This window comes from Capra hircus, chromosome 4 (genome assembly GCF_001704415.2).
Source record: "Capra hircus breed San Clemente chromosome 4, ASM170441v1, whole genome shotgun sequence".
NCBI lineage: Eukaryota > Metazoa > Chordata > Mammalia > Artiodactyla > Bovidae > Capra > Capra hircus.
The window spans coordinates 25040731-25067052 of NC_030811.1; the positions used below are offsets into that span (position 1 = coordinate 25040731).

Genomic DNA, 26322 nt, shown 5'->3' on the forward strand with positions numbered 1-26322 from the left:
TTACACACCAACCCTATTACTCATACAAAGGATCACTGGAATGTGGTTAAACTCCTTGAATTTCACCGTTCACGTAGTTAGTACTATTTCCACACTATAAGCAGCAATGGTAACACTGACCATCAAGCTCACTTGAGTTATGGACAACTTTATGTTAATTGAGATTATCATGATTATTTAGTTTACCAGACTTTAAGTTTTTGGCTCCTGTTTTAAAGGCTCAAAATTTCATTTCATTGTCACATGCATCTGGGCATGCTCAGTCGTGTCCAACTATTCACAATCCCGTGGACTGCAGCCCACCAGGTTCCTCTGTCCATGGAACTCTCCAGGTGAGAATATTGTGAAGTAGGCTGCCATGTCCTCCTCCAAGGGATCTTCCTGACCCAGGGATCAAACCTGCATCTCTCTTGTGGCTCCTGCATTGGCAGGCAGATTCTTCACCACTGAGCCATCTGGGAAGCAGCATGGGCCTAAAGAAAGCCTGACCCAGCATTTAAAAGTCTAGGGGGGGGTAAAAAAATCACTGAAACAGATAAAAAATGGCTCTAAATTAAAATCCCTCCATTTGGCACAGTGGATAGAGAAGCCTGGTGGACTACAAATCCATGAGGAAGCAAGAGTTGGACACGACTGAGCAAACACACACACCCGCATACAGACATATTGATAGATAAATCTCTAAATTTCCTATGGTAGAAATATTTCCTCAAAAATATATTCACAAAGTACTTTTATTACACTTCTATAAACCAGTCCTCAAACAGAAGTATGGATACTGGTCAATTTTCATTGTAGATCTTGGTTAATCTATAATAAATCCTCAGAAGCTATGAGAGATTAATCCTTTAAAGATTTCATCTGGACTATATCCCATGCCTATAAGTCATTCTTACTTATTTACAATGACTTACTTTAAGTCATTGTTTTCTGATAGTTTCTAAAGCAAATGAAGTAAATACTGAAACAACTCTTTTCCTTTCCCTGAAGTACTTTTTTAAAGGGAGTGTAGGGATAAGGATCTTGACTAACAAGAGTCTGCTGAAATCCTCCCCTTAATTCCTAAAACCAAGATATTACCAAAAAAAACAATGCCGATCTTCATCACTATATGCTGTAAGTATTTTACTTCAAGGATCTCTGACCCGAAAACTCAGATTTTAATTGTAAATGTCTCTGCTTATACCAAGTTCTGTTAGGACATCTGCCTATCATTTGAATCTTCTCATTTTCCATTCTCAAATATCACAGGTTACAAAAAAAGAAAATCCTTCTCTTTTGTTACACATGTACGTTAACCTATTTTATATAGGCCACATTCCATAATAAGCAACACAGAAAGCATTAAGAAAATTCCTTCTGCTCCTTGATAAGGAAAACTTTAAATGTAAAAGTAAACCACATTATTTTCATATTTAAGAAGAACAGCATTTTACCTAGGAGATAAAAGTAGCTTTCCAAACAAACACTCTTTTTTAGTATTTTCTTAGCAATTTTTAAAGGAGGACCTAATAATATTTTCATCGTGACTGAGAAAAAAAAGGAATGGCATTAAAATTCCACTGTATGTTCAAAAGAGGAGAAAAGCTACTATAGACAATCTAAACACAAAATTTTACCTCTTTTTTCATATAAACTTAACTTTTTTGGATTAAAAAAAATCAACTTATATGTAGATCTGGTTCTCTGAGAAATAAGCATATGCATTATTAATTGAACTCTCAGGTAGGAAAAAAAGATGCTTAAGACTACAGCTGAGTCAAACCTGTTTCTGTGGGAAGGAAGGGGTTTGGGAAGAGAAGCTAAGACTAGGAAAGCAATTTCCTATGCCTCAAAATGAACCTTTTCCAAAGAGACCCTAATAATACTAAACAAACTCACAGGTTACTCTACAAATTTAGCAGTGGATTTTAAATAAAATATTATAATTTCTCCTTTTACTTATAAAACATGTATGATAATGGTAATGCCTAGATCATTATTATCTGCACTGTAATAATTTTTTTAAATTATGAATCAAAAAGACTATTCCTGGAGAACTACTGTCAGCATAACACAATACCAATAAAACAGAGTTTCTATTACAAGCAAAATGTTATTTGGGTGAATATTGGCATTTTATGTGGTAAAGTTTTTTTAAAAACCAAATAAAATAAAACTATACAGAATTCTTGGTATTATTTGCTTCTCAAGATGGTAATTTGAAGCCAATTATAATTTTAGCATTAACCTCTAAATATAACAGTGTTTAAGCTGTTCTAGGCTGTAGAAACCTAGGGAAAATTTGCATTATCAAGTTACAGAAAATTAAAAAGGCAAGAAAGATTAACTAAAACAAATTATTTATACACCTATGGACAGTGTTTAGCAATCAATGGATCTACCAACATTAGGCTACCTAATTTTGTATCCTTTGCCTCTGAAAATATACCTTAATTTCTCTCTTACTACAACAATTCCCATAATATGGCATTAAAATATAAATGCACTAAAAATCAAGAAATATTCCAGGTAACTGTGAAATCAAGCACATATAAACTATACACACACACACACACACACACACACACAAAGGTCTGCACAATACATTTCTTCTAGGTTTTCTAATTTCATCTGTGCAGCAGCCTCCCCAGGCTGATGTGCCATTGCCTGGTTTTGGTTATATCTGAAGCTAATGCCTATTTCCTTTGCTCCTTGGTTATGGCCAATAACATGTAACCTCTGCAAGGAATGGAAAGAAGTATATATATGCCTGAGTATCTGATATTTAATAATGTATCATTTTTTTAAAATCTCCTTTCGATTCCAAGTAGTCCTTACCTGTCTGGACATCAATAACCATCTGATGACCTCCCCTCATTCCTGGCCGGTTATCTTCTCCATCACCTGAAGTAGAAACAATGTATTTTTTAAAATAAGTAACAACTGCATATCCAAAGTAACTTCACTCATAAGTCTGTAATGAGTAGTGAAAATAACACACACTTATTCCTTCAATATTAAGAATAAGAGGACTCATAGAAGAAATAATATTACTTATAATTAAATTTATAATAATTATCTTGCTCTTTTTTTCTAATTGCTTTCAGGGTCTTAATGCACTGGAAGCTACTTTCAACCAATGCCATTAAGCAGCAAAGACATAGGACATTCCACAAAAACATAAAATCTCTAAACTAGTGGAGTGACAAAGCGAAGGTGCAAAACAATTACAGAATTAGACTGCAGGTCTTATAACTCTAGGCATGGTTTATTAGCAAAATGAGCAGTTCTATTTTTATTATAAAAAATTTATTCTTATTTATTTGGCTGTACTGGGTCTTAGTTGCAGCATGTAGTGTTCTAGTTCCCTGACCAGGGATCAAACTCAGGACCCCTACATTAGGAACACATAGTCCTAGCCACTGGACCACCAGGGAAGTCCCTAATGAGCAGTTTTAAAGTTCATTAAACTAGCTACTGATAACTACGATGTTATCAAGTTTTACATTAATGATAATTTCCTCACTGTATTAATTTCATTTTCCAATATTTCAGAAATCAGTTTCCACACAGTCCACCACTTTGAGTAGTACCGTGTGACAAAATGTGAGACTTGCTTTCTTTTGACTCTTATTTACACATCACAGACCTTAATAGGCAGGTTTAAATATAATCAGTGAAGGGATTTCCCTGCTGGTCCAGTGGTTAAGAATTCGCCTTTCAATGCAGGGGACGTGGGTTCAAAACCGGTTGGAAAAAGGTCCCACATGCTGCAGGGCAAGTAAGACGGGGCACTAACTACAGAGAAACCAAGCACTGCAACGAAAGATCCCTCATTCCACAGCAAAGATCTGCGTGACACAACTAGGACCTGATGCAGCCAAATAAATAAAAACAATGAGTGAAAATTTTAAACTTCAGTAGGAGAAAACTATTATTCAACTTTAATCTTACTTTATATCAGAGCCTACATAAATGAAGATAAGATTTCATTTCCATGGTTCAACAGCTACAAGATTCTAATGCCTTACTTGATGTAAACTTGAAAACCTGAATTTTTCTTTGCAACTCTCCCATTAATTGAAATGTATTACGTTAGCTAATAACTTTCCCTGAATCAGCCTTCTTCTATGTAAAATAGGGACCATTTAAGTTTTTACTGATTTCACGGGGGTACAATGAAAAAGACCGAAATGTCAGTTCTTACATATTATACATAAGATGCAAAACTGAAGCTATATTCAAGCACTAATCAATCAGAAGTTTCCTGCAAATTCTTTCTCCTTTTGAATAGATAGGTTTAGATTCTGCAGCTCATTACTGTAGAAGTTTTACCCTTTTCTTCCTTCTTCTCTCCAATCAGTAAAGTCAGTATTACCACTTTCAGGAACAGATTAAGAAAACACTGAAATAAATTTATTGTCAGTATGCTTGCATTTTATATATTTAATCCGTTAGCTTTCAGATATACAGCTATAATCTGTTTGCTACCACATGTTTGAAGAAGAACGCTTCTTCATCTTTGAAGAAAATCACCTTGTATGTGACTGATAAAATAGGAAAATGTGGTAGCATGTTTGAAGAAACATGCTTTCTTCATCTTTGAAAGAAATTACCTTGTATGTGACTGATAAAACAGGAAAATGATGCCAATGTAACTCAGAACTTATGGAGGTTCATAAGCAATTTTCTCCAGTATACTGATGTTTAACACTATCTGGGAAAGCTTTCTCACAAACAAAATGAAGGCTTTGACAATGTATGAAGACCAGAGGAAGAAAGCTGAACATCCACAGACCTGCCTTCCTTTACCACAAGTAGCTGCATTTAAGAACTGCTACACTTTCCATTATGTTAACCATCTGACAAAGCAGTGAGTGCCGATGGAGGAGTGACAAAAACTCCCATACGAAAAGACAGATTAATGAAGAACATCACACCCAAGGTCAGATTTTAAGTTTTGATAAAAATAGTCTTCATTAGCATCAAATGTCCTCTAGTGTCTACAGCTCAAAGAAGTGTGAGACCCGAGGTTTAAAGCTCCAAAATCACTGTGATGCTTAATATAAACGCCTATATTTAACTGTTGTTGTTCAGTCACGTCAGACTCTTTACATACTAGCATTCATTCTTATTAGAATTACTACACTAGTAATTTTTATTAGTATCTGGCTATTAAGTTCCATAGATTTAGAATGGTATGTCCCATTTCTACCTCTCTCCTAAGGCCTACGAGCTTTAGTGAGCAATTTTGCAGAATTTAAGGTTTTCGAGGGACACACGTTTGGCATCATAATACCATAACCTATAATTTTACAGAGACTCTATATAAAAGCAGTTTGTGCTGTTATTCTCTATAAATAATGCCCAACCTTCTGTTATAGCCATAAAACAAAAAAATTTAAAAGAAAAATTGAATGTAATAAAATACCTCTGCCATCTTGCTGAGGAACCTTTGTCTTTTTTTAAGCACCTGATTTTCAGTAGTAGGGTACAGTGAAACTTGAGTACAAATGAACTGGAACATTAAAGCAAAAGCACCCACAACCTAGAAGGTCAGACTTACCTTTGGTGCTTTTGGGAATGATCTGACTCCATCGTGGCTTATATTCCTGCTGACTGATATACTGGTTAAACAAGCCATCTGCAAATATTAAAGGAGAGAGAATTACATCTTAATAGCTTACACTTTTTATTACAGCAAAAAAGACCAAAATGTGGAAGCCTATATTAAAGAAAATCACTAATATGACACTAAAACACCACCACATTTTCATAAAATATGTCACTTTAGTTTTTATGCTACCTCAAATATAAATAGCAAAATATAAGTTGACACGACCATGTACACAAATTTTTTCAGTGGCAGCTATTAAACTTACTAAGTTCTCCCCATTTTTGTACTATTATCCCAAAAATCTAGAAAAGGAAACGGGAGCTCCAACAACTTTGGACTAGGCCCTTGTATCGTCGGGAAAAAACAAAACTAGTCCTTTAAAGTGAAAATACCATTTTTACAGTTTAAGTATAAAATTGTATAGAGATAAAAGTACCAGTAACTGTAATAGTATATTTATTGAATACTAAACATTAGAATCTGTGCAATCTTATCTGATTTAATTCTAAAATCAACTTTATGAATTACACATTATCATCTTCATTTTATAGATGTGGAACTGCATACTCAAGAGTCATCAATGAATTTAACCCAAATAACAGAGCTCTTAAGTAGTCGGGCAGGGATTCATGTTTCACTATTCTTTACTTCCTTCATTTAATAAATTCTAAATCTCGTTCTTAACAGGAGTTTTTACAGAATAGTGACTAGTTATACTAGGTACTATGATGGTCTATACTAGGTACTATGATGGAGACTGAACTCCCCACATACATCCATTCTACTAAAAATTATTATCAAGTCCTAATCCTGTGCCCTTCAACAAAGATTAGTTTAAGAATGGTATGAACCAATCTCTGGCTACTGAATCATGAGGATCTCCTGGCGGGTGGGGAGGGTTGCTTTCAGTTCACTTCAGTTCAGTCGCTCAGTCGTGTCCGACTCTTTGCGACCCCATGAATCGCAGCACGCCAGGGCTCCCTGTCCATCACCAACTCCCGGAGTCCACTCAGGCTCACATCCATCGAGTCCGTGATGTTATCCAGCCATCTCATCCTCTCTCGTCCCCTTCTCCTCCTGCCCCCAATCCCTCCCAGCATCAGAGTCTTTTCCAATGAGTCAACTCTTCGCATGAGGTGCCAAAGTACTGGAGTTTCAGCTTTAGCATTATTCCTTCCAAAGAAATCCCAGGGTTGATCTTCAGAATGGACTGGTTGGATCTCCTTGCAGTCCAAGGGACTCTCAAGAGTCTTCTCCAACACCACAGTTCAAAAGCATCAATTCTTTGGCGCTCAGCCTTCTTCACAGTCCAACTCTCACATCCATACATGACTACTGGAAAAACCATAGCCTTGACTAGACAGACCTTTGTTGGCAAAGTAATGTCTCTGCTTTTCAATATACTATCTAGGCTGGTCATAACTTTTCTTCCAAGGAGTAAGCGTCTTTTAATTTCATGGCTGCAATCACCATCTGCAGTGATTTGGGAGCCCAAAAAAATAAAGTCTGACACTGTTTCCACTGTTTCCCCATCTATTTCCCATGAAGTGATGGGACCAGATGCCATGCTCTTAATTTTCTGAATGTTGAGCTTTAAGCCAACTTTTTCACTCTCCACTTTCACTTTCATCAAGAGGCTTCATAGTTCCTTTTCACTTTCTGCCATAAGGGTGGTGTCCTCTGCATATCTGAGGTGATTGAGATTTCTCCCGGCAATCTTGATTCCAGCTTGTGTTTCTTCCAGTCCAGCGTTTTCATGATGTACTCTGCATATAAGTTACATAAGCAGGGTGACGGTATACAGCCTTGAGGGTGACGGTATACAGCCTTGATGTACTCCTTTTCCTATTTAGAACCAGTCTGTTATTCCATGTCCAGTTCTAACTGTTGCTTCCTGACCTGCATACAGATTTCTCAAGAGGCAGGTTAGGTGGTCTGGTATTCCCATCTCTTTCAGAATTTTCCACAGTTTATTGTGATCCACACAGTCAAAGGCTTTGGCATAGTCAATAAAGCAGAAATAGATGTTTTTCTGGAACTCTCTTGTTTTTTCCATGATCCAACGGATGTTGGCAATTTGATCTCTGGTTCCTCTGCCTTTTCTAAAACCGGCTTGAACATCTGGAAGTTCATGGTTCACATATTGTTGAAGCCAGGCTTGGAGAATTTTGAGCATTACTTTACTAGAGTGTGAGATGCGTGCAATTGTGCAGTAGTTTGAGCATTCTTTGGCATTGCCTTTCTTTGGGATTGGAATGAAAACTGACCTTTTCCAGTCCTGTGGCCACTGCTGAGTTTTCCAAATTTGCTGGCATATTGAGTGCAACACTTTCACAGCATCATCTATCAGGATTTGAAACAGCTCAACTGTAATTCCATCACCTCCACTAGCTTTGTTCGTAGTGATGCTTTCTAAGGCCCACTTGACTTCACATTCCAGGATGTCTGGCTCTAGGTGAGTGATCACACCATCATGATTATCTGGGTTGTGAAGATCTTTTTTGTACAGTTCTTCTGTGTATTCTTGCCACCTCTTCTTAATATCTTCTGATTCTGTTAGGTTTGCTTTAGGGAAATATTTTCTTACTTTTAAATGAATATACAGAGAAGGAAGAAAAAATCTACTTTTGTTTTCCTGGAAATGTTTATATCAACATGCAAATGTACATAACTGCTACATTCAAGAATGAAATCAACTTCTGTAATGATGACAGGACAGAGAGAGAGAAAGAAACTGGATCACTGAATCCACTAACCATGAAATCGACCTTACCTCTGGACTTCTTGTTATATGATAAAACAATATTCCCTTACTTTTCAAACTAGGGTTTTCTTTTACATGAGCTCAAACAGATTATAATTTACAGAGTTACTTTTACTGTAAATTTTGTCATTTGACTCTGATTTCAATCTGAATAAAGGATTTCCTTTTGCTTCATTTAGCCACTGAAAGCAAATACTTTTGCAAAGAACTTGTAAGTAAAACTGTTCTCCCTGACTTGTATACTTGCCAAAGACTGTGTAATTTACAGAACCTCCCTAATGTCTTTTTTTTTCTGGGCAATTATGAAGCTCAATTGCTACCACACCCTTCAGCTTTCAAGTCCTTTCACATGGCTTTGAGAAGAAAAGCTTATCTCATAAACTCAACTAGTTTCTTTTTCTTTGCTTGTGGACTTTAAAAAATTATTGCAAAAAGTAAGCTCTCTCCTTCTTAAATTAGCACTCATAAATTAGCATTTATATTTTAAATGTTAAAGTAAGGGGAACAAATACACTTACAGCATGTTTTATTGAGTGTTTCTATCAATATTATCTACTCCCATAGGTTTTCATGACAATTCTTGCCCCATTCAGTCTATTCTGGCCAATAGTATTTTCCCATTACAAGAGTGGGAAATCGTTTTTAATCCAGACATAATGTTGTGGCGCTCCTACCAACAATAATGGTAAGATGACAATAAATATAATAATTACAAAAATAAAAAAAATTACAAAGTTAGAAATAAAACAGTACATTTTAGTTCATTTTGTGAAAGGCACATAAAAGTTAAATGATCCTTCTTACAAACTGTAAACAGGACAAGATAAAATTATTTAAGATGAATAATGATTTTAAAATATTCTACATAATGGCTAACTGCAGAGGAGAGAGAGGAAAAAGTAAAAGATGAAACTATACAGAGATAAACAGAAAACTGAGGGAGATAAGAAAAGGGCAGAAAAATACAAAGCAACAATAGAGACAATTAGAAAAGTAATACATTTTGTATTTTTTTGCGTGTTAGTCACTCAGTCGTGGCCAACTCTTTGTGACCCCATGGGCTGTAGTCCACCAGGCTTCTCTGTCCATGGAATTCTCGCAGCATGAATACTGAAGTGGCTTGCCATGCCCTCCTCCAGGGGATCCTCGAGAACCAGGGAATGAACCTGGGTCTCCTGCATTGCAGGCAGATTCTTTACCATCTGAGCCACCAGTGAAGCCCAAGCCAACAGAGGAGACGTAAGAGATGCAAGTTTGATCCCTGGGTCAAGAAGACCCCTGAAGGAGAGCATAGCAACCCACTCTAGTATTCCTGCCTGGAGAATCCTATGGACAGAGGAGACTGGCAGGCTGCAGTCCACAGGGCCGCACACTGTCACACAAGACTGAAGCGACACAGCATGCAATTGTCCTTTTGCCTAAGTCTCCTACAGTAATTTATTACAGGACTTTTGATAAGTCAATTAAGTTCCTGATCTATAAAACTGGTGTTTAAGAGTTGGATAGAGCCTGAGGTTCCTTCCAAATTCTGCCATTCTAGGATTCCATCACTGTTAGAACCAATATATTTATTTACTTCAACTGTGTGTGTCTGGCTGATTCCACCTTATGTGTATCACCTTTTCACCTTAGAAAAGTCTCCATCTCCTCTTTCTCCTTAAAGTCTTCTGTGACTATTCTGAAAAAGAAATCACAATCCACTGGGGGAAATTCTTCTAAGAGCTCCTAAGGTAGTGATCATAGGAACATAATCAGATGACGCACTTCCTGATCTTTAAAGTCATTCTGAACACTGGAGGTAAAATTCTGTTTCTTCAACCAGTCCTTCTATCCTCACTCTTAACTAACCTGAAAAGCTTACAAATACTTTATCCATCAAGAGCTTCACAATTTCTCTTCTATCAAACACAACCGTCTTATGAAAATATTGTCAGGAATTTTTCAAAGTAAAAAAAGCAATTCTCAGAACGTTATGTAATTTTTGTAAAATCAATTTGTAAATACCACACACAGACAGAAAAACACACAGTGACATACATCAAAAACTTAGAAGTGACTTTCTTTGGTTGGCAGGAGTAGAATAATTTTGATTTTTGCCTTTGTATTTATTAGTCTCCCCCCCCTTTTTTTTTTGCATTGAGCGCTATTACTATCAGAAGAAAAGCCACAAAACAACTAGATACAGGATTTTTTCCCATAACTTAGGGAGAATTTTGCAACATACTGTTATTACCAATATAAACCATTATCACATATACTTTGTTACCCCTGAAATATCTCTTCTTCAAGGCTCACTAGACATATTCAGTTTCTATAAGCAGTGCTTTGTACATTGACATTAGCTTGTTTTAACAAGGACAAAGAGACCTAAGCATGCACAAAGGATTTATACTCAGGCATGCAGAGGAACTTACTTCCAAAATTTAAATATTAAGTACTCCAAACTTAAAATTAGAAATTATGATGATTTTACTATAGATACAGTTAACCTTCTTTTGAATAATGACACTTAAGAGTATAACATCAGAGATGTTCAGTATATAATAAATGCTTAGAATGGAAAAAAGAGCAAGACGTGGAGGGACTTTGCTAGCCACATGGTTGACATTTCCTTTGAGTCCTTACATTTCAACAAACTGTTCATAAAACTCCTACTTCCAATGAAGTCAATTTCTAGTACATAATGGCTCCCTGATAAGTCACACCATCTTGCAAAGTAGTCAAGCAAATATTTAAAAAACATTGTTTGGGGAACTTATTAATTTGCCTCCCTCTATCTCAAATAAATCCCTTTTCTCTTCACTAGTCTAAAGGTCACACAGTTCTCTTTGGTATCTCTTATTCGTTCTTCAGTTCAGTTCAGTCGCTCAGTCGTGTCCGACTCTTTGCGACCCCATGAATCGCAGCACACCAGGCCTCTCTGTCCGTCACCAACTCCTGGAGTTCACTCAGGCTCACGTCCATCAAGTCAGTGATGCCATCCAGCTATCTCATCCTCTCTCGTCCCCTTCTCCTCCTGCCCCCAATCCCTCCCAGCATCAAAGTCTTTTCCAATGAGTCAACTCTTCACATGAGGTGGCCAAAGTATTGGAGTTTCAGCTTTAGCATCATTCCTTCCAAAGAAATCCCAGGGTTGATCTCCTTTAGAATGGACTGGTTGGATCTCCTTGCAGTCCAAGGGACTCTCAAGAGTCTTCTCCAACACCACAGTTCAAAAGCATCAATTCTCTGGCGCTCAGCCTTCCTCACAGTCCAACTCTCACATCCATACATGACTACTGGAAAAACCATAGCCTTGACTGACTATCAGAAAACTTGAAGAAAGTTACTTCAATATAGAATTATCAAACCTGGAAGCAAATCTTTAAAAAGATCTTACCAAGGAAGAGTTGACTTTTACTGCATACTTACTGTGTGCAACACACCAGAAAGGTTAACCCATTTACTCCTTAAAATAAATCTATGCAATGGCTATTACTAATTATTGCAAAGTTTAGAAAATCAAGGTTCAGAGAAATTAGTAAGCTATTTCTGCTTTATTGACTATGCCAAAGCCTTTGACTGTGTGGATCACAATAAACTGTGGAAAATTCTGAAAGAGATGGAAATATCAGACCACCTAACCTGCCTCTTGAGAAATCTGTATGCAGGTCAGGAAGCAACAGTTCGAACTGGACGTGGAACAACAGCCTAGTTCCAAACAGAAAAAGGAGTGTGTCAAGGCTGTACATTGTCGCCCTGCTTATGTAACTTATATGCAGAGTACATCATGAGAAATGCGGGACTGGAAGAAACACAAGCTGGAATCAAGACTGCCGGGAGAAATATCAATAATCTCAGATATGCAGAGGACACCACTCTTATGGCAGAAAGTGAAGAGGAACCGAAAAGCCTCTTAATGAAAGTAAAAGAGGAGAGTGAAAAAGTTGGCTTAAAGCTCAACATTCAGAAAACGAAGATCATGGCATCCGGTCCCACTACTCCATGGGAAATAGATGGGGAAACAGTGGAAACAGTGTCAGACTTTATTTTGGGGGGCTCCCAAATCACTGCAGATGGTGACTGCAGCCATGAAATTAAAAGACGCTTACTCCTTGGAAGAAAAGTTATGACCAACCTAATAGCATACTCAAAAGCAGAGACATTACTTTGCCGACTAAGGTCTGTCTAGTCAAGGCTATGGTTTTTCCAGTAGTCATGTATGGATGTGAGAGTTGGACTGTGAAGAAGGCTGAGCGCCAAAGAATTGATGCTTTTGAACTGTGGTATTGGAGAAGACTCTTGAGAGTCCCTTGGACTGCAAGGAGATCCAACCAGTCCATTCTAAAGGAGATCAACCCTGGGATTTCTTTGGAAGGAATGATGCTAAAGCTGAAACTCCAGTACTTTGGCCACCTCACCCAAATAACTGACTCACTGGAGAAGACTTTGATGCTGGGAGGGATCGGGGGCAGGAGAAGAAGGGGACGAGAGAGGATGAGATGGCTGGATGGCATCACTGACTCGATGGACGTGAGTCTGAGTGAACTCCGGGAGTTGGTGATGGACAGGGAGGCCTGGCATGCTGCGATTCATGGGGTCGCAAAGAGTCGGATACGACTAAGCGACTGAACTGAACTGAACTGAAAGACTAACGAAAAAGGTAAAAAGCCCAATTCCAAAGTCTAAAGTATTTTCAACTCTTTCTAGAGAGCATGTAAATAAAAATAAACACACACATATAACTAACACAAATAATAGTTTTAAAATTATACTCTCAGATTAAACATTGTAGTAAAAGACACAACAATGTACCTATTCAATAACACTTTAAAAAAGGCAAGAGTCTGGGAAACAAAACTCACACACAATATTAAATATTCTAATAAAAGTGGGATAGAACAGTTGAAATATGTCACATTAATTACAATTTAAAGGAAAAAATGTAATCTCACTGTTAAATAAAAGACCTATTGGACACTGAAGCTCAAGTTTAACTTCTTATGTTTCATTTTCTCTCTGCAACACTGGTTTGCCACTACTCCAGTTCACTTTCTTATCTGAAGCATTCATGTCAGTTAGAAGTTGTTCCAGAAAACAAATGGCTAGTTTCATAAGCTAACTGTTCTACCAAAAACTAAAACTAAAACCAAACCAAACCAAGCCAAAACACAACACCTCTTTTAGAGATACCATAAGACATAAAAGCTATAAACAATTCCAGCTCTCTCATACCTCTCCACACTCAACTCTAAATTCTTGTGCTTTCATTTTGTAATATTAAACTATATCATGACTCAAAATTTTAAAATTACTTAAAATGTTGCATTTTGCAGAGTAACATGATAAATTAAAGATTACCCTCATTTAATCTATTAGAATACATATTATTGCCTACTGCAAGAGAAACTGGGTTATCGTTAAATAGTCCAGATCAGATCTGAAGCAAATTATATTTAGTAGCTAATTTCAATGAAATAACATGCTTAAGAATCTTCTGTCATGTCCTCAAAAAGAATAGTAATATAAAGTTTATTAATATACTGTTTTCTTGGTGAACAGTCATTTCAAACCCATAGGAGACATGCTGCTGCTGCTGAGTCGCTTCAGTTGTGTCTGACTCTGTGCGACCCCATAGACGGCAGCCCACCAGGCTCCGCTGCCCCTGGGATTCTCCAGGCAAGAACACTGGAACGGGTTGCCATTTCCTTCCCCAATGCATGAAAGTGAAACGCGAAAGTGAAGTCACTCAGTCGTGTCTGACTCTTTGTGACCCCATGGATGGCAGCCCACCAGGCTCCTCCATCCATGGGATTTTTCAGGCAAGAGTACTGGAGTGGGGTGCTATTGCCTTCTCCAGGAGACATGCTAAAGAAACTTTATTTTTTAATAGGATAAGTTAAAAATTTCAAAATTAAACAGTCATAAGCTTGAAATACTTGAGGTGATCAATAAAAATGCTATAAACATTATTAAAGCAGGGTAAAGACGGGACTTCCCCGGCCGTCCAGTAATTAAGACATCACTCTTCCACTATGGGAGGCATACATTTGATCCCTGTTCAGGGAACTAAATGGCAACCCATTTCAGTGTTCTTGCCTGGAGAATCCCAGGGACGGGGGAGCCTGGTAGGCTGCCATCTATGGGGTCGCACAGAGTCAGACACAACTGAAGTGACTTAGCAGCAGCAGCAGCAGCAGGAAACTAAGATCCCGCATTAAAAAATAGAAAGAAACAAAAAGGCAGGGTAAAGATTTTTTTGAAATATATTGCTTTCAGTTCCTTGTTTTAATGTTAAAGAACTCCTTTCAAGATCTAATAACAAATGAAAAGTTTACACCTCTGCTGCCCAAATAATTTCCCTATGTTTCCCAAATTTCTAATTCTAGAAAGATCTTGCTTAGTTAATAAGCCTTTTGTCTGGTATATTTATTTGTATATATTCTAAATGATTGAACACAAACAACTGAGCTTTCTACTGAAACAATGACATTCTCATCTACAAAACTATGAAAACAACTGTTATATTATTTTAAAAGTCCCCCAAACAAAAAAAGTACAGCATTTAAATGGCTAAGAACTATTCAACTTAAAAGATTATTTTCATATTTTAAGAAGTCAGGCAGTTGCTAATATTCCTATATGTCTATTTTTGACAAAAACCTAAACCAGGAAATCAGAAGGGTCTGCCAAGAATAAACTATCAAAAAGAACTGAAAATATGACTTCGGAGAAATCACACTAAGATCTAGTTGCTAACAATTCTCAAACTATTGAGTCTCCCAGCCCAATACCATCTCATTTTTTCTCTATGATTACGACTATAATAAACACATTTCATAAAGTCTTAACCAGGCACAAGCTGATTCTGTCTCTAAGAATGAATATTCTTTTAAAAAGGACATGGTTAAAAAAAAAAAAAAGCAACTTAGGAAGGAAATTTTAATCAAAAGGAAAATACTATGGTCAAACTTCATCCAAGATTAAAAAAAAGAAGTACTGAATACAGTATTAGGGCCTACATTCAAACTTTTATCAAACTGATTTTTTACCAACACAGAAATTTTTTTATAAGATAAAAAATTCACTTATAAGTACAGCATAAAAAAGTTTTTGATAGTTCAAGAAGAATAATGGATGGGTAAAACAGATTTTTTAAAAAGTTATGCATTTCAGCAGTTTGATCAAATTCTGACAAGAGAAATACATGACTTATAAAAGTTTGCATTATAACAATAAATACTGGGGAAACTAAACCAGTAAATATTTACCTGGATGGCAAAGCATAGTGGTAAAGTGAACAGACTTAAAATTTAGCTCTGCCACTTACTAAGTGCACTGTCTTAGGCAAATTACTTAATCAATGTCAGCTATTAAACTGAAATAACAATACTTGCCTAGAAAGTAGGTATGATAATTAAATTAATTAATTCATATGTAGCATTTATTATGTATTAAAAAGAAGAGACAACAATTTGTCAACAAAGGTCCGTATATTCAAAGCTATGATTTTTCCAGTAGTCATGTACGGATGTGAGAGCTGGACCATAAAGAAGGCTGAGTGCCAAAGAATTGATGCTTTTGAACTATGGTTTGGAGAAGACTCTAGAAGTCCCTCAGACTGCAAGGAGATCAAACCAGTCAATCATAAAGGAAATCAACCCTGAATATTCATTGGAAAGACTGAGGTTGAAGCTGAAGCTCCAATACTTTGGCCACCTGATGTGAAGAGCCCACTCATTAGAAAACATCCTGATGCTGGTAAAGACAAAAGGCGGGAGGAGAAGGGGATGACAGAGGACGAGATGGTTGGATGTCATCACCAACTCAATGGACACGGGTTTGAGCAAGCTCTAGGAGATGGTGAGGGACAGGGAACAAATTGATGTCTCTTCTTTTTAATACATAATAAATACTATATATGAATTAATTTATTTAATTATCATACCTACTTTCTAGGCAAGTATTGTTATTTCAATTTAACAGCTGACATTGACTAAGATGGTGACTACAGATGCTGTAGTCCATGGGGATGCCAAGAGTTGGACATGACTGAGTGACTAAACAACATAGTATTTATTACAGTAGATGGCATATTTGCCTTTGATATAATAATTATATAATAATGATATATAATAATATAAAAATGATATATTTGGAACTATATATGGCAGAAAACTAATAATTTTTTATATACAAAATAAGAAAAATGCCATAAAGGCAAACAGAAGTTAAGAGATGGAGGAGCAACTGAAGTGCAGGAATAATTCTGGAAAAGTAGCTTGAAAGAGCTGGCCTTGAGGAATGAGTTGGAAGCAAACAGTGATAAAAAGGCAAAGTAATCAGGGAAGGCAAATACAGCACAAACAAAAGTACAAAGGCCCTGATGGTTCAGATGGTAAATAATGTGCCAGCAATGCAGGAGACTCAGGTTCAATCCCTGGGTCAGGAAGATCCTCTGGAGAAGGGAACAGATACCCACGCCAGTATTCTTAACCTGGAGAATTTCATGGACAGAGAAGCCTGGTGGGCTATACAGTCCATGGGATGGCAAAGAGTTGAACATGACTGAGCAAATAACACACACAAATAGCTGATTCAATCTGCTGTACAGCAGAAACTAACACAACACTGTAAAGCAACTATACACTAATGAAAACTAATTTTAAGAAAAAGACATGAATGAACAGGAGTTAGGGAAACAAGTCATGTTTCTGGAAGCAGTCTGGTGGAAAAAAAAACAGAGAGAGAGATTTTGCATTAGGAGTACTGTTGAGAAGAAACAATGTCCCAAGAGAAAAGCAATACCATAAGAAAAAATCTTTCTGTTCTAGAACACAGTCCTATAAGCCTATTTAAAACAGGAAAAATTTATTTCTTTCAAAGATTACTAAATGCCAAAAACAAGCAATTCAAGATTTTTATGAGCATATAAAAAAGAAAAGGAAGAAAAAGTTTTGAAGTGGCAAAAAAAAAATCTGATTCAACATCAAAACGTAGTCATGTAATAGATGAAAATGGCCAAATACTTTTCCATGAAGATAAAAAAGAAACTCTCTTATACAATATTAGCACAGTTAGAAATACAAACAGAAAACAGAGATATGGAAAAGATAAGGTTTGAGAAAATAAAACATGAATGTCAGAGTCGAAGGAAAAAAGGAAAAGAATACATAACAGAAATGAGGATCAAAGTAAGAAAGAAAACATTAACAATGTAGTAATGGAAATGAGATAAAGATATTAGAGAAGCTTAAAAAATTAAACATAAATGTGCAATTAAAATGAGAAAATGAAAGAAATGAAAAATAGACAGGCAATGTACCTTTAACTTGAAAGAAAACCAAAATACATAATAGCTAACAGGGTCACCACACTGGAGTTGCCCTATTTACATAATTATAAAATAACCTAAAACAAAGGTATAGCTAATATACTTGTATATTTGAACAGCCATAGGAAAAAAGACAGACTGCATCTAAAAGAGCAATAATGAAAACTGATAACAGTGAAATGATACCCAAAATGTACTTGAAGAAAATAACTGTCAATCTAGAATTCCATGTAAGTTAAATGTTAGTCACTCAGTCACGTCTGACTCTTTGGGACCCCATGGACCACAACCCGCCAAGCTTCTCTGTCCACGGAATTTCCCAGGCAAGAATACTGGAGTGGGTTGCCATTTTCTCTAGAATTCTATACCCTGTAAAATATCTTTCGAGAAAAGAGGCAAATTTTCAAGCAAACAAAAACTGAGTTAAACTTCATTAGAAGAAATTCTAAAGGATGTGCTTAAGACAGAAGGAATATGATCTTAGATATAAAATCAAAGATTCAAATTGCAATGCACAGCAAAAAACTCAGTAAAATTTGATAAAATTAATGGATACTATAAAATCAAGATTAGTAATGTCTTCTAGGATCTCTGAATATAGGACGAAAATAAGGAACAATAGCATATGAGCTGGAATGTAAGTAGATGGGAGTTGAAAGTCTATTACATTCTTGTATTGATAAATTTTGTTAAGTATTTATATTTGTAGTCATTTACAGACTCACCATAAAAGAATATAAACAGGCTGCACTACTTCCAAATAAATAAAGAAAAAATAGAAAGGTTAAATTTAAATTAAAAAAAAAAAGAGAGATAAGAACCAAAGAGAAGAAATAAAGAACATGACAAAATTTTTCAGTAAAATGGTAGGATTAAACTCATATATTTACCAGTAATTCAATCAAGTAAGTAAATTAATGTTCAAATCAAAAGAAGACAGACTTTTTCTTTTAAACAACCAACTAAATTTACAGGCAATACATCTCTGAAAAAAGGATACAGGAAGCTTGAAATTAAAACATGGCAATAGATATGCTATGTAAACACTAACCAAATAAAGGCAGTTATATTAATGTAAGACAATCTATGCCTCAAGGTAAAAACATTACTAGAGATAAAAATATACTTTAATACAAAAGCTTTCATCCAAAATTAAAAAATTAAAAATCTGTGTACATCTAGTAATATAGCTTCAAAATATACCAAGCAAAAGCTGACAGAATTATATGAAGAGAGAATTTCATAATCATAGTTGGAAGCGTTAATACGTTTTCTTAGTAATTGAGAGAATCAGATGGAAACCTTACTAGGAAGGCAGACTTACACAGCATGATCAGCAGACTAGACTAGCTGGACTGCGATGAAGCACCGCACCAGCAACTAAAGACTGGATTCCGTCCAAGTGCACATAGCATGTTTATAAAAATTGAAAAAGGAGGCAACATGGTAAGTCTTCTCAAATTCTGAAGAACTGGAATGTGCAAAATATACTTTGACCACTATGCATTTAGTTAGATAGAAGTAATAAAGAAAAGAGCCAGAAAACCTTTATGTATTTGGAAATTAAAAACTATATTTCTTACATAACTATGACTCACAAAAGAGCAGTATCATTTCCTAATGAAATTAATGAACTGGATAAAAATGAAAACAGTTCATAGCACAATTAAAAAATAAGAAGAGGGAAATGTATGTCCTTAAATGCATATAACAGGAAAATAACAAAGTCTGAAAATTAAAAAGCTAAGTATTCATCTCAGTAAATTATAAAAAGCATATTAATCTCAAAGAGAAAAAGAAGACAATATTAAACACAGAGTATAAGTCAAGGACATAAAAGTTAACATAAAGAATCAACAAACCAGAAGTTGGTTCTCTCAAAAGATAAACTTATGGTAAAAGTAATGAATTGGGGAGGGAGAAATAATTCATAAATAATAAATATTAACACATTTTAAGAAATCCTACAAACATTAAACAGATAATGGGGGGTATTAGGTACAGTTTCATGCTAGTAAGTTTGAAATTTTAGGTGATCTTATTAAACCTCAATCAACCAATCAAATGACTCTGCATAGTCCTATAAAGTTTAAAGAAATTGAACTGGTAACCTAAAACTATTCCTGCAAGTAAATCTCAAGCACAGATAGTTCAATGGTAAATTCAACCAAGCATCTGAGAAAGAAATAATTCACATCTTACATTTATTCAGAAAACAGGAAGAAAAGGTTAAATCCTAAACATTTTATGTGAATTAGTCTAATAGGTATTAGTCTAATTAGGTATGTCATGAAAGCATAAATATGTAGATTCTACCCTATCCATATTTATATAGGGCATAAGCCTATAAAATATAGGAGATCAAACAAGTCAATCCTAAAGGAAATCAGTCCTGAATATTCATTAGAAGGATTGATGCTGAAGCTGAAGCTCCAATACTTTGGCCACCTGATGCAAAAAGCAAACTCACAGGAAAAGATCCTGATGCTGGGAAAGGCTGAAGGCAGGAAGAGAAGGCGGGGGACAACACAGGATGAGATGATTGGATGGCATCACCGACTCAATGGACATGAGTTTGAGCAAGCTCCGGGAGTTGTGAAGGAAGGGGAAGCCTGGCATGCTGCAGTCCATGGTGTTGCAAAGAGTCGGTCACGACTGAGCGACTGAACAACAAAAAAGGAAGTTTCTAGGCAAACAGGAAGTCTATTAAAGACATAAATATAGCCCAACATTTTCTTAAAATACAGACTATACTTGAAGAAGAGCATACTAATACATCAAATACACTAAAAGTAGTTTTTGTTTCCTCTACCATAAGAAGTCTGAAAAATGCTTTGGATTCCCTAGACTTTCTTATGATCAGGCAGAAACGTCTTACCCTTCTCTACTATGTTTTTAATGGAGCACAAGCCAAAAAACTTTGCAGTGTTTACTTCCTTATTTGTCCAACAAATCATCATCAGTGAAGTCAGCAGCAAACTGAATAACCCTGGAAGGAATGTTTATTAACTAAACACTGTTCCAGGCCAGTGAAGTGTAAAAAAAGTATGACTTGGCTTTAAGTCTCAAGCATAGTTACCACCAATTTCCCTAAACTTGGTTCCTTCCTAAAGTCAGAAGGATAAGTTAACTGTCTGCAATAGCAGAGTTACACATGATTTTAACTTCTCTTAAAAGAGTCTATTGCTAAACAGGCAGTTCTAAAACCTGTTTTTAGCTAATTACATAAAATTGCTGGTGGGTCTGTTGTTTACCTTAACAAAATATTAAATGCCATAAAAAGACTTAGAACATAAAGTTACTTGTGCCTTCATCTACAAAGTTAAAAAAGATAAACTCATTCTCAGAAATGGTATACATACATATATATACACACACACACGTATATACTTTCATTAGTAGCATTTTGATTATAAGAGATTATTATATATGTTCTATCTGTATATAGTCCAAAGTATATTCTATTTAAACACAGTAATCATTTATTTGAAAGTATCATCATCAATTAGATAAACAGTAACAATGCCTAAGGTTGAGAGGCAGGTTTGTTGTTATTACACAGTAAAGCTGGGAGCAATTCATTTTAACTTAACTTTAAATTTATAAACTCAAAGAAGGCACTGGTTCTGTTTCTCTAACTGTAAAATATTCAACCAAATCCTAAAGGAAATCAGTCCTGAATATTCACTGGAAGGACTGATGCTGAAGCTGAAGCTCCAATACTTTGGCCACCTGATGTTAAGAGCGGACTCACTGGAAAAGACCCTGATGGCTGGGAAAGACTCAAGGTGGGAGAAGAAGGGGATGACAGAGGATGAGATGGTTGGATGGCATCACCAACTCAATGGACATGAGTTTGAGCAAGCTCCAGGAGCTGGTGATGCACAGGGAAGCTTGGCGTGCTGCAGTCCATGGGGTTACAAAGAGTCAGACACGACTGTGTGACTGAACAAGAACAACAACTCTGATAAGTGAGTGCCTAATAATAATGAAAGGTAGTGATAAGATTAAAATATATGAAAAGAGGACCAGGAAAGTTTATTATTCTTTGTTTCTATTAAAGCAATAGGATTTCTATACAACTTTCTGCATCATTTCACAAGTTTTATACTGAGCATTAAGCTTTTTCACTCACAGTGCTTCTGACTCCAAATGTGTGGGTTTTCTCCTTACACCAACCATTTCTCCAATTCTCTGATTCCAACTTGATATCCAACAGAGATTCAACTCAATTCTGACAGTATCTCCCTGGAGTTAGTGTCAGATCTCATAAGTTAAAGGACTTAGTCTGACAAGACTATCCTCGCTTCAAATTCCAATTGTAAATTCCATGCCACTGGTACTTGTGACCTACCAGCTATAAATTGGGGTTTCCCACAGCACCCTTCAGAGTCAATGAGTCTAGAGTAATTACATAATTTAGGAAAGTACTTTAGTTACTATCACTGGTTTATTATAAAGGATTCAAATCTGAAACAGCCAAATGGAAGAAAAATGTAGGGCAAGGTACGAGGGTAGAGGGTGTGTGTGTGTGTGACTGGAAGTGTGTGTTTGTATACCTTCCATACCCTTCATGCCACACTCCCTAGCACCTCAATGTGTTCATCAAACTAAAGTAGTCTGAACCCCACTGTTCTGGGCTTTTGGGGAGATACCATTAGGTGGGCATGACTGATTAAAACATGGTTTTAGGTGACTGAACACCATCTTTGACTCTGCTTCACTCCCCAGAGATCAGGGATGGGGCTGAATCACATGGTTTGATCTTTATGGAGATCTGAAGTTACCTAGGGACTTCAGCACCAGTCATCTCAGCATACAAAAGACACATCACTCTGCAGATCCCAAGGGTTTTAGGAGTTGTGTGCCAGGAAACAGAAAAGACCAAATACTTATTTTTCATTATAACACAAGCATCTACTCTGTACTCTGTTACTATGACAGTTAAATTTTTTAAAAGCATTAAGACAGAGTTCCTTAAATAACTAAACACAAGACCTTAAATATTTAATTGGTATCATCCTCCAAAACAATTACCTTGGGAGATTGTATTGTTAGGGGAAACACACACCTTGGTCAGGCACCGTAGTAACCATCTGCATGAGTTATTTTACAACAGGAGGTCCTAGTAAAGAACATGGAATTAATAAGCTACCTACCACTCTTTCCCAGAAGAGTCTGGGAAAGGTCAAAAGGAGACCATGTGTCCCACCATCTCCCAGATTTCTCATTGGCATCTATCTTGGCTGAGCAATGCGTGTGGCCCCAGGAAGGACTCTGAGTCGAAATGATTGGCCAGAGACAACCCAGAAACTAATCCCATCACAATAAAACCTGAGCCTGCGAGCCACATGGCAGAGCAGTTCTCCTGGGTTCCCTTATCCTACTGCTCTCTGCCTGGGCGCCCCTTCCCAATAAAGTCTCTTGCTCTGTTGGCACATGTGTCTCCTGGGATAGTTCATTTTCCAGTGTTAGACAAGAGCCCACTCTCAGGCCCTGGAAGGGGTTCTCCTTTCTACAACAATATTATGCTCTAACATTGACATTTCTTTCAGAATCAGATCACAGGCTAGCCAAGAAAATTAGCAATTATTTAGCATTCACATTACACAGACAATGTTTCCAATACAAATCTCTTCATTATCAACTATATCATTATTAACTGTATACTAATAAAATTTTTTGGCTTATCCAAGCACTCCCCACCCCCAAATTGTATGTGTGTATATATCAGGCGCTCAGTGGTGTCCAACTCTTTGCGACCCCATGGACTGTAGTCTGCCAGGCTCTTCTGAACATGGAATTCTCCAGGCAAGAATACTGGAGTGGGTTGCCATTTCCTCCTCCAGGATATCTTCCTGACCCAGAGATTGAACCTGGGTCTCCTGTGCTGGCAGGCAGATTCTTAATCATCTGAGCCACCAGGGAAGCCCCAAATTACACTATTAAAAAAATGACAACTTGTTATCAACAAAAATATGTAAAGGAATAGGTCACTGGTACTGACGGTAACATTAAAAGAATTTTTCTAAGTCGCTCAGTGCTAGTCAATGTTAGCATCTGTAAGTACATGGTTTTCCAAGATAAAAACTTAAATTTAGATACGTGAGTTCAAGTATGTTATTTGCTTATTTTTCAAGTTTCATTATCACGTTATGGACCTGTCTTACAGAAAATAAGTCCCTAACTCAAGGAACTAAATCTTTAGAGTAAAAAGATGGGGGAGGAGAAGGGAAAAAAGAAAAGAAAACTAAGAACTGACATAAACTTATATATTCTTTAAAAAAAAAAAAATCCTGTTTCTTGCATATACTTAAAAATCGCCCTAATAACCAATCTAAGTTACATATTTATGACATACCATTTACAGCTTTTTCAATCAATTCTTCACAGGCATCAAAATCACCCTTCAATACCAATTTATCATGCAGATCTGTTAACATTGGATGTTCCAGGGCAATCTTAGTTTTCTTTTGCAGTGATTCAAAGGCTTCTGTATAGTTATGTTGTCTAAAGTGTTTTAGGCAAAGACGAATAGCTTCCTGTTCACGGTACTACTGGAACACAAGAGAAGGTATGAAAAAAAGAGATCTGGTTAGTTATTACTTTAGGAAATAAGAAGTGACAATTACTAACCTAAAGTGAGCATTTTAAACATTAACTAAACATACTAAGCACAACTTAGCGTTGTACTAACCCTATTCATTAGTATCTACTAATTCTACTATTAAATGGCAAAGCTGAAGCTTAGTCAATTGTAATAACTTGCCAAAGTTCACAAAGTATATAGCAGAAAGATATTAAAGAGATGAAGATATACAGATATATTACTGGCATATTATTTCATGAAGATAAAAGATAACAAAAGATGAAACCAGGCCTAATTCTGAACTTTCAAGAAAAGAACCAGAAAAAATATTTATCAAATCTTACTTAAGATGGTAAAAATAATAGCTTCCAAGATTTTTACTAATCAGGCGACAACGTTGGTACTGAAAGCACAGAAGCCATTAAATATATGCTCTTTGTTCTTAGTAATAAGTTATTAGTTGAATGACAAATATTATCAAATGTTCATGTATTTCAAATTCACAAACAGGTTTTATGACTCAAAATCACCAGGGAGAAACTATTTAAGTTTCATAATTTTTTACCAACCCTGAGCTAATTCATTGATTAAATAGCTATAAAGTAAAAAAATCTCAATTTATTACAATCCAAAAAGAAATATTCAAAGTACTAAGTCTCTTCCCTAAAAAGATGAATGCCAAAAACCAAGATCACATATAGAATTTAAAAGAAAATTTAACTTCAAGTATAAGTTATGACTCAGGAAACAGACTTATGGACAAGGGCAGGGGAGAAGTGGGAGAGGGTGAAATAAATGGAGAGAGCAGCACGGATGCATATACACTAACATGTGTAAATAGACAGCCAATGGGAATTTGCTGTAGGACTAAGGGAACTCGAACTTGGGCTGTGTAATCACCTAGAGGGGTGGGAATGGGCAAAAGGGAAGAGGGAGATTCAAGAGAAGGGGGGACATATGTATACCTATGGTAATTCATGTTGATGTATGACAGAAATCAAACCAATACTGTAAACCAATCATCAATCAAAAATAAATAATTATTTAAAAAAAGAATAAGTTATAAGACTTCCACAAATTTCCTAAATAAGAATACAACAAACTGACATGGAACCAATGCATAATAACCAAATAAAAATATAGTTTACTTGTCAGCATTACTGTTTAATAAGGCAGGAAAATTTACAAGACTCAAAATACTAATCAGTTTATAGTTTCTGATATTTTATTAATGACAGGTTACCAAAACACTTTTTCTTAAACACTATAGCAAGGTTTTCCCTCATCAATCAACAAAAGAATAATTTATATACAAACTAAGTTGACATTAATAACTTCATATGCTTGCTGCTAAGTCACTTCAGTTGTGTCCGACTCTGTGGGACCCCACAGACGGCAGCCCACCAGGCTCCCCCGTCCCTGGGATTCTCCAGGCAACAACACTGGAGTGGGTTGCCACTTCCTTCTCCAATGGATGAAAGTGCAAAGTGAAAGTGAAGTCACTCAGTCGTGTTCGACTCTTAGTGACCCCATGGACTGCAGCCTACCAGGCTCCTCTGTCCATGGGATTTTCCAGGCAAGAGTACTGGAGTGGAGTGGCTTCTAAATAAAGATTTACCTAACTATCTGGAACCATATTAAACAGTAATACCTTGAATCATGCTGACTTTAATTTCTAGAGGTTTACAATAACACAGAGAACTTGACAAAAGAATGGCCAAACAATTTTAAGTTCTCAAATACAATCTGTCCACAAAGTTGTGGGGGGAAAGGTGCAATCTCCAATTTCTCACAGTATCAAGTGATTTGTGAATATATTAAAGAAAGCACATGTACGTATCAGAGGCTAAAGAGAAAATTTTTTCCAGTATCCTTACTCATTAATTTTAAAAAAAAAAGAACCAATAGAATTTAGAAGACTATAAGTATCTGCTAAGCGCTGTTATATGTACAACACTGTAATTATCATTTTTAATGTTTAAGAATATCATCTCAACCTTGAAATAATTTAGAATATTACAGGTAATCCCAGAAAATATATTAAAAATATAGAAAAA

The 26322-nt window shown here is 36.1% G+C and overlaps 1 protein-coding gene across 4 annotated transcripts in view; it reads right to left on the reverse strand.

Moving 5' to 3' along the window:
• Window positions 1-26322, reverse strand: part of MKLN1 (muskelin 1) — a 379727-nt gene that overhangs the window by 89103 nt on the left and 264302 nt on the right. For 3 of the 4 annotated variants that reach the window (XM_013963507.2, XM_018046917.1, XM_018046918.1), the window contains 3 exons: window positions 24038-24230; window positions 5549-5626; window positions 2821-2886 (listed from right to left, as the gene is read on the reverse strand). In XM_013963507.2, the coding sequence (XP_013818961.1) occupies window positions 2821-2886; window positions 5549-5626; window positions 24038-24230 (337 nt within the window). Of the gene's footprint in view, window positions 1-2820; window positions 2887-5548; window positions 5627-24037; window positions 24234-26322 lie in introns of all 4 variants that reach the window. The other variant, XM_018046919.1, reaches the window with a different exon arrangement.